Source organism: Coenobita brevimanus, chromosome 13, assembly GCF_032717465.1.
Source record: "Coenobita brevimanus isolate Jiangsu-jjx chromosome 13, ASM3271746v2, whole genome shotgun sequence".
Lineage (NCBI taxonomy): Eukaryota > Metazoa > Arthropoda > Malacostraca > Decapoda > Coenobitidae > Coenobita > Coenobita brevimanus.
In genome coordinates, this window is record NC_136966.1 from 12,729,222 (window position 1) to 12,739,507 (window position 10,286).

At 44.5% G+C, this 10,286-nt stretch overlaps 1 protein-coding gene across 1 annotated transcript; it reads left to right on the forward strand.

Moving 5' to 3' along the window:
• Positions 1–1,318: 1,318 nt before the first annotated feature.
• LOC145414968 (roundabout homolog 1-like) lies at positions 1,319–9,499 on the forward strand. Its single transcript, XM_080284383.1, has 5 exons — positions 1,319–1,511; positions 3,214–3,792; positions 4,734–5,950; positions 6,545–6,854; positions 8,490–9,499. The coding sequence occupies exons 1-5, from the start codon at positions 1,319–1,321 to the stop codon at positions 9,497–9,499; spliced, it is 3,309 nt and encodes a 1,102-aa protein (XP_080140509.1).
• Positions 9,500–10,286: the final 787 nt, after the last annotated feature.

A 10,286-nucleotide genomic window follows, 5' to 3' on the forward strand; every position in this document is an offset into this window, starting at 1 on the left:
CTGGAATGTCACTCAGCCATATTGCAGAACTTCGGCCTATCAGAATTCTTTCATTCCCAGAACTGCATCTCTCTGGAACTCGCTTCCCCAGAGTTGTTTCCATCCAAACTTCAACCCACAGCTGTTCCAGTCTAACTGTTGCAAATGTTTTATGAACAGAGGACACCAGTAATCTGGTGCATGGATTATTTTTTTTAATTCATTTTTTTTTCTTCCTCTGCTCTGTTCTTAAAAAAAAAAAAAAAATTGTGGTGAGACCGAATGAGCGGTAAGGCTAGAGATTTGGTGTGAAAGAGATTTTAGGAATGTCGATGGACTGAATAAAGGGTAATGTGAGAGATTTTAGGTTGAAAGGTTTTTAGAAAAGGTATTAAGAACGTGGATTGCGGATGAACTATGTGAAAGGTACAATAAGGGATTTAGATGGTGAAAAAAGATTAATACTACATTGCCAACTTTCCCAAGGGAATGCAAGATGGTCTCCATACAGTTAAAATTCATTTTCATACTTCTTTTGCACATTGCCATGATGAATAATGAACGGATAAAAAGGCTCTTAAAAATTGCACATTACGGTACATGGTTTGACGTTTGATCCCGCAAATTCCTTTAAAAGAATGAAACAAAACAAACAAACAAACAAAAACGGAAAATGGTGTCTGGGGATTTTGGCATACGGAATAATTTAATCAAATCTTGAGCGAACTAATGATGAAATACAGGAATGGCGCCAAGTTGAAAAATCGTTTGGAAGAGAAAGATAAAAAGGTTATTAGGGATGTTGATCGAGTAACTGAAGGTTAACGGAAGATACTTTAAAGAGAAAGAAGGCTGATGAAGCATTTCTAGGATAACAGCCGGAGAGAGGTTAGCAGTGGTGGACATAGTGTTCATCTTACCTTGGTGGCGATTTTCATCCTTCTTCTGCCAGTACGAATTACAGCATAATGCAGTGTTACAGCTCTACATCTTTTTCATAATACCTCTTCATGACTGACACTTTAATCTAGAGGTAAACTCTTGCTACATCTCAGCATTCAAGATGGCAGGAGGGCAAATATAGAGCAAGTTTAAGTGAAGAGAATATCGAAAGACTGAGTTAGGGATCAAAGGAGATAAATATGGGATGGTGAGAGATTGCAGGGGTGGGTGACTACATGGAGTGAGTGGGTGAGAAGTACAGTAACGGACGAGTTTTTAGAGACGACGAAACAGGATGAAATGTGGATGACGAGGATATGTCTGTGTGATGACGGGAATGACTTTTAGGGCAGGTTAAGAATGGAGTGGTAGAATGCTGACGTAAGGTATTTTAGAGATGAGGGAAGGGTGCCTGGTGGTCCAGTGGTTAAAACGTCACAATCGGAAGAGTGTGGGAAGTTTTGTCCCTCACAGAGCGGTACCATACACATTCTTCGCCGCCGAGCAGTCAGACAATAGCAGTGCAGCAATGGCGTTGACTGGGTACAGAGTATCACTACTTACACGTGTTCCTCGTATGTTTTCTGCAGGTGAAATTATCGTGGTAATTAGGGATATATTATAAGTGGGGTTCGGGATTTCGTAACAGCTTTCCCTAAGCGGTTTATTCGGCATATAACACCAGAAACTTCATATATACCTGTATTACTGATGCGGACAATGTCAATAATAAAGGGATTGAAATTAACATACAAGAGAATGTTAAGGTATAATGTGCTAATTAAATCCCTAAAGAAGACGTGCTACGAAGCCTCCTATGCCACCAAGAATGCAACCCGAAATGACGTGTTATTCCCGCAATGTATTGTGTCATCTTAGGTGCAGTTCCAGGTAAAAAAGTTATTTACCCTACAAGAGAGTAGACTCATGTGGAGACAGAGAGAGAGAGCACATTGCCCTTCTTTCTTTTGTCTGCATTGCGTTTGTTCTAATCTGACGAGGATACCTGCCCCTTTTCAATTAATTTGAAGGCTAAGTGTTGTCAGATTGGTGGGTCAATAATTTAAGTATTAGCCAGACAGGCTCCGTCTTACCTCTTAACTATGATTCATGGAATTTCATAGAACAACATCTTGGTTTTTTAAGTAGGAGTGAAACCAATTTCTGTTTAGTAAAAACAAACGTACGATATTTTCAGTGTCCTGAAATAATTAAGTGTAAGAATGATATCCACATAATTATTAATTGTAAGGATACAATATTTTCGGCCCAACTTAGTTCTTCATCAGGTACAGTACCTTGAGGGTCCGAGTCGGGTTGAAATACCTCATTTTTGTTATTTATTTTGCACACTGCACCTCAGCATCCTTTGTTCATACAAAATACGTAGATTATGGAAACGATAAAGACGGCATATAAATGACTGGTGATGTATAATATGTAAACTGAACTGACCAAGAAATGGTGCAAATGACACATGCCACTTAGAATACAACCCTATAACAATAGATGAATACAAAAAACCGGACAGGAGGCAGCAACCACGATAAAACAAAAATGTGCGTACATTTTTATTGGTATGCTGGTAGGAGGAAGCACCCACCAATCGGCTACTATGTAATGCTGCCTTAGTTTAGATTCTGGACTGAGTAACAGACCAAGTGGTTCATTGTAGCAAACGAAACTAGTTACTAAACTGGATGGTAACTACCATATATAGTCAAATACTATAGACGTCTGGTAGTTGAGTTAAAGGAATCGAACTGAAGGTGAGTCCAGGTTGTACATCTAAGGGTAGATTGAGGTTTATTTGGCTAATCATATGATGCCACCCATAGAGGACGACTGGTAACTCTTAACTTGAATGTCTGGATTAAGTAGCCTAGTTCCGGGCCCCTATGCTCCTTATGAGACAGAAGAGATGAAAATAAGATTGTTTTCCATTAATTCCAGTATCTTTAGTTTTCATATTGAACATTACTTCTTACTTAGGTTACCGGTACTTTAAGGTCATTGAGTAGGGATACTTTTAGTCTGCACAAAAAAAAAAAAAAAATGTCATATGTGAACAAATGACATATTACATTTCATTAAGTACAGGTAAGTCTTGTTTTCAGTGTGCATAATGTTAACAGTTCTTCCTTTACCGTGCTATCTCTTTACTGATTTCTAGGCCTAACCAAATCTGTCCTTAGATAGGATAAAGAATTCGTGCTGCTGCTGCTGATGATGATTACACTGAAGATGATGAGACTGATGATGATGATGGTGATGATCACGTCTCCTGTACAGGTGCACCTCCAGTGATCAAGGAACACCCGAGCAACGTGGTGGCGCGGCGCAATGACCCCGCCACTCTGAACTGCGCCGCCTCGGGCAGTTCCAGAATCCAATGGTTCCGGGACGGGGAGGAAGTGATCACGTCATCACAGGATCAGCGTTCACACCGGGTGCTTCTGCCCTCAGGGTCACTGTTCTTCCTACGGGTCACGGCCACCAGGAGGGACAGTGACGCGGGAACATATTGGTGTGTGGCCTCAAACAGCTATGGTGCCACACGTTCCAAAAATGCCACACTCACTGTGGCCACACTGGCCTATGACTTCCAGCAGCAGGCTGACTCCTCTATAAAAGTGCTGGTAGGGGAATCCATCACCTTGCCCTGCCGGCCTCCCAAGGGCACTCCACCACCTGAGGTGACCTGGCTCAGGGACGGACACCAGGTCACCAACTCCAGCCGCATCAGTGTCAGCCAGGATGGTGACCTGATAATCACCGGGGCCGTCCAGCAGGACTCGGCCAAATACATATGTCGTGCCCGCAGCGCTGCTGGCACCCGTCAGGCACCACCATCTCACCTCACCGTCATGAGTAAGTTAACACCGTCTCTACGAAGACAGTCTATTTTGTTCTGATCTTGTTGTCTCCAGGCTATTTTATTCAGCCTTGAGGAGGATTTTCGAACTGGTGGGGTTAGGAATAGCCTTCATTAACCCCATCGATACAAGAGGTATTTCTTAAGTTTCGTAAAATCGTCTTGTGGTTGCAAGTACAAATTATGGTAAAAAATAACATCATGGGTTGATGGTTGGTCGTGTTTATTATTGACCCTGAATTATATTACCCCGGGTCAGCAGACTTTCATCATCATCATCATCTCTCTCTCTCTCTCTCTCTCTCTCTCTCTCTCTCTCTCTCTCTCCCAAACAATCTTTTGGTATTTTATAAAAAAATATCCTTTGCCTTATATGGTTAGTAGTAGTAGTAATAGTAGTAGTAGTAGTAGTAATAGTAGTAGTAGTAGTAGTTGTAGTAGTAGTAGTAGTAGTAGCAATCCAGGCTCATTTGAAGGTGATCCCAGAGGCCTGCAGGCTCGTTGACCTTTTGCAGTCCACCACCCTCCTTTGAGGGGAGAGTGAAGGAATTCAGGAATGTTTGTATAACCAGACAGCAGAGCCGCTCAGTTATATCAGTGCTTCTCTCTTCAGTATCATGAGATTAATATACGTTTCATGTCAACAAAGTTAGAATATCTCTGTGTTAAATTCAGAAATGGATCATCCGGTTGTTGTTGTAGCTCCAGGCTCATCTGTACGTAAACCTGGTGAACTGCAGGCTGGAGAAGTCCCTTTGTAGTCCATCTAATATAAACAGATAATAGAAAGCCCTTCACTTTGCAAGAAAGGGGCCTCCCTGCATGCATAGTTACTGATTTACCATATAATTTTAAGCTGCATTATCATTAAGTGGAGATGATAGTATAATAATTTTGATATACAGATGTTCTATCACTAAGAGTTTAATTCTCCCAGCACCGCCTTGGTTTGAGGAGGAGCCATCCAACATGTCAGTAGCGTCAGGTGCTGGTGTGGAGTTGGGTTGTCGGGCGAGGGGCTCTCCCACCCCGACAGTCACCTGGAGGCGAGTGGATGGAGGGATGCCACTGGGAAGAGCCACTGTTGAGGACCAACGATTAACTCTGCAGGAAGTGACAGTGGCAGACTCAGGTGTTTATGTGTGTGAGGCTGAGAATGAGGCAGGTGCAGCCACTGCCAGGGCTACACTCACTGTGCTAGATGCTCCAGTGCTGACCCAGCGGCCTCAGCACCTGCAGGTGATCCAAGGCAATAAGGCACGACTGCGATGTCGTGTGGAAGGCGAGCCTGAACCCCTCGTGCTCTGGCGCCTCCCTTCTGCGGACAGGACAGCTGTTCTACCCCCTGGTCACAGCAGTAGCCACGCCTCAGTGTCTGATGATGGCAGTACTCTCCTGTTGCACCAGCCAGGCACACAGGACACCGGTGCTTACTATTGCTGGGGCATTAACAGTGGTGGAGGGGTGAGTGGGCGAGCAGAAGTAGTAGTGGTAACAGCGCTGCCTCCTCCAGTAATTGGTGTGGGACCCAAGGACCTGACAGTGGCCCCTGGAGGAGTGGCCAGGTTCTCATGTGAGGTGGTGAGTGAGACAGCAACAGCACATGTCACCTGGTGGTACCAGCCAGCCGCACATCTGCCATCCCGTTTGCTGAGTCAGCACCCTCACCAGCCTCGGTTCTTACTGCCAGAGAATGGTGCCCTCATCATCAAAGACGTGCAATTTGACGATGCTGGCATATACAGCTGTCATGTAATGGGAACAACAGGCAGTATACAGCAGGAGGCTGTGCTTAATGTGGTGGAGAACTCAGAGCCAGAGGAGTCACCACTACTGCCACTACCACCCAGCAAGCCCCGTGTACTGGACTGGAACCGAACCTCAGTGCAGCTAAGCTGGATGCCCAACTCCCAGGGCAGCAAGGCTGGTCACCAGTGGTATGCTGTGGAGTACTGGCGCCAGGGATGGCCCGAGTGGCGGGTGGCTGATGCAGTCATCACGCAAGAATCATGTGTTGTCAGCCACCTGTCACCAGGCCACACCTACACTTTCCTGGTGCGTGCTGTCAACAGTCAGGGGACGTCGTTCCCCAGCCCTTGGTCTGACCCTGTCACCACCAGAGCCCTTCCACACCCCACCCTTACTGCAGACCAGGTACCCTGCTTATAAACTGTCCTAGGTTTAAGTTATAAGTATGGTTGTTTGAATTCTACTAATTTACCCACTCATAAAGCCTCCAAATACTTCAAAATTTAAAATGAATATTACTGTGACAATAGTAGGAAAAAATAATGTGTAATTATATTTAAAGGAATACTATGGAGATTTGTTTATTGTAAAAATTGGTTAGGATCCTTTAAAAATGCAGGGTGGTTTGCAAATTACGCTCTCCAATCTTGTGTTTGGTGGAAACTGCTCAGTGTGTTGTTGTGACAAAGGAAAAGTCATGACAAACTAATAAGCTTAGGAGTCAGTAAACATAAAAAAACAAATATTGCAAAGCATGAAAAAGGTTATGGAACTAAGAAAATGATTCACTGTAGATAATGGTGGTGCTGGCTGAGACGTCACAGCAGCACATGAGAATTGGGTTGCGTATTATATGGACCACACTGTACTTAAAAAGGTCCTTAACCATTTCCTACGGTAAACATATCTCCCTAACAGTTGACAACAATTATTGTTAATACGGACTGTTGTCTGTTTTTCGTATTTTGTCAGGCTTAGTAATAATATGCACTACTTCAGGTGCGTGGGGATCGGCGTCGCTTCGTGCGTCCCCTGGTAACTCTAAACAAGGCCACAGCCACAGCAGCAGACAGTGTTAAGCTAAACTGGAGCTTCCTGGAGCCAATGGAGGACTTGGCTGAGGGGGTGCTGGTGTACTGGATGGCGGAGGGCGGCAGTGTGGAGGTGACTACCGTCCTGGGCACCTCATCCACCTATCACCTCCACAACCTGCACCCCAACACACCCTACACCTTCTTCATCGTACCCTTCTGGCACAGCGTCGAGGGCACGCCGTCCAACTCATACCACCTCACCACGCCCGAGGGCGGTAAGTTTAAGGCCAATATTCTTGATGGCATAGGAGTGCCTAATAGTACCTCCTCCTTAGCAATTAATTTTGCATATTACATACATACCACGCCTGAAATCGATAAATTTTGCGGCTGTATTCTTGCTGGCGTGGGAGATTTCGTAACGCTTCTTTCTTAGCTACTTATTTTACATACTGCACCTTTTTATCCTCCTGTGCATTACTAAGGTATATAGTGTCAAGAGTAAAGTTATGTAAATTAAATAAAGGAGAATATCTGGGTGTAATATGCACGTTAAGTTGCTAAGAAAAAAGTGCCAGCAGTTATGAAGCTTCCAGTGCCAAGTGTAATCTAACATGACCTAGGTTTCTTTCAGATCCGGGATTGCGGGAAAGACAAACTTTTTCACTACGATTATTTTATTTCTTTTTTGTTAGCTCACTCGATGTAGTGCTGCTCTCGGGTGTCTGCCCTTTCCATTCCTCCATCCTTTTTTCCTTCCATCCTCTTCTGTCTTTCCTTCATTCTTTCCTCCTCCTCCTGCCTGTGGGTGACTCTACACTGAATGACAAGCCAAGTGGTTTCCTGTACACCAGGAAACATTAACTACGCTGGGTGGTAAGTGGTAACCATATAACCAAATTTTGGCGCCTGGTGATTTAGTGGGTAATTACGGCACTCCAATAGGATTGAGCCGGTGAAGGTTTATATCCAAGGAATGGTTGGGGTTTATTGCTCACGTAATGCCACTCAGGGATGAGTGAGGCTGGTCACTCTCATCTTAAATGTTAGGACCACCTTGCCTTGCCCCGGACTCCTACGCTTCTTATGGGGCAACGTAGGATTGGATGATGAATGAATGATGTTAGCATAAGCACACTTCCCGTCTTCTTGCTTCTGGATTATCTCTTACTCAGTCCTTAGGTAAGAAATATTCACGATGACGGTGATGGCTACCTTTTGACGACGACTTCGGTTTAGGAGAGACTTATCGAATTAGAGGAGTTAGGTGTAGCCTTCACTGACCCTTTCCTTTAGACGGGCGATTAGCAGGATGACTAAAATATTCTGGAGGTAGTTGGAATACAACCAAATAAGACATCTTTGGTAGTACTTGGTATGTCAAAGACATGTGGCCTGTTTTTAAGTATTGTATGATAATGTTGTTTAGCAACGTTGTTTAAGTCTAATTGTATAAGAAACCGTGTTGTAGTTTCAATAATGACAAGGTGTTATAGCTACTGTACTGTATTATGTTTTACAGCTTAGGTCAAGTATCACAAAGTTGGTGTATGTGTTGGATGCCAGTGGTCTTAAAGTAATCATGTGTCCCTGGTTCTGTCACATATGTACAGAAACAGTCAATCTGATAGGTAAAAGACAAGCACAAGTTAGCAATAAGGTAGATAGATCGATAAACATGTACACAAGTATATAAACCAACTGACTGGAGAAGATAGGTAATGAAACTGTTAGGGACAGATGGAAAATATAGATACCACTTAGAGTTATATTAGACAAACTGATAAGAATAGAGAGTAAAATAAACTGATAGGTATAGATAGATAAACTGACAGGAAGAGATAGGTAGGATATGAGTTATATTGTTACAACCTAATCTTAACTTGAAGCTTTCACTCCCGTCTTTCCAGTGCCACTGACTGCGCCAGGTAATGTGCGAGTAACGAGGCAAGAGGAGGGTTCAGTGCTGATCGAGTGGTCGGGCGTTAGTACTGAGGAGGCGCAGGGGGAGGTGATAGGGTACATGGTCACACTCAGCCACAACGGTAGTCATGTTACTGAGACAGTTGGTACACCCTACCTGGAAACTCGTGATTTACTGCCTGGACACATATATACCTTGCGTGTGGCGGCGCTGACAGGTGCTGGAGCGGGACCTTTCAGTGCCCCTGTAGTGGTGGAGGGAGAGGGGTTGGGTGGGGCAGTGGCAGGAGGGGAGGTGCTGTACGCCCCGTCACAGTCAGTGTGGTTGGCCTACCTACTGATTCCGCTGGTGCTGTTACTGGTGCTTGGTACAGTGTGGTACTTGTGGAAGGTACGGCACAAGGCACCACCAGCCAGCCCTCCTCATGCACCCCCACTGTACCAGGACCCTTCCATCAATATGTACAGTGACCATAAGGTATGGCGGCCGTCTGACAGTGATAAGGATTCCAGCTTATCCTCCTCACGACTCCTCAAGCCGGATCAGATGGTTAACGAGTATGCAGAGCCTAGGATGCTGCTGCCCAACCACACTACTGAACCATATGCCACCATGGCTCTACTGTCACCATCACCAGCACACACGTCCTGCTGCCACCCAAATGATCAGTCTGCAGAGGTGCAGGTCAACTGGGCTGCCATCCTGCCTCCTCCACCAGCCTCTCCACCTCCAGATCTTGACCTGGGGGAGCCAAGGCAGCAAGGGGTGGCGCCCAGGACGTGCTCCAGGGCCTCCCAGTATGATAATATGGGCGGGGCGGACCACTACGGTAGGCCCTGTGATGCCGCCTCGGAGCACATGTATGAGCCGTATGCACAGGTCGTCCCCTCCAACAGATTCCTCACCTTCAGTAGCCTGCAGCGATGTGGTGATGAAGGGCATATTGAGTGCCACCTCGCTCACCCTGGCCAGCCACCACGCAGCAACACGCACTAGCAGTTGTACCAGTGATAAAACGACATCGTAATAATTGGTGTAAAGGAAGAATTATATGCACAGACTGACACTGACGTAAATATACAAGTTTTGGCTAAACCTGTACATTCAAAACAGTGACAACAGTGCCTTGTATTTACAAAATAACTATATCCACCCATTGATACTGGTGTGAATCTACAACAGCTTTGGTTCAATGTAGATATTTTTATCCAGTAAAGAGAGTCAAGTTCTGGCGGAGGATTTTGTATTTTCACACACAAACACGCATACACAGACACAGTGTAATTCATACATTTAAATATCGGTACTGTGAAATCAACACTTATCCGCTGTGCTTCATATACCGTAACGTCGCCAAAAGTGATAATTTTGATGCGGGCTGTAACAGTCGTCTGGTTAGTATATATATATATATATATATATATATATATATATATATATATTGGATGGGTGACCGCTTGGAACACCAGACGCTGTTGGCATCCCTACGTATCAAGTGGGGTTGGTGGAGGATTAGTGCCCCTCCCTGTAAAACAATTAACTCTAAGCCCTTGGCCACCCCGTCTGGGATACATGGCGTCTGGCAATATATATATATATATATATATATATATATATATATATATAAAAGAAATGCCTTGTACAGTGGTCTGTGTTTATTAACAGAGTGATCTATTGTACATAGGAAGCATTCGAGTACGCAGTACTATGTGTATAGTGATGAGACGAGTTTAATGTGCATATCAAACTGTGAACTCTACATTTCTTACAATTTACCAGTGAA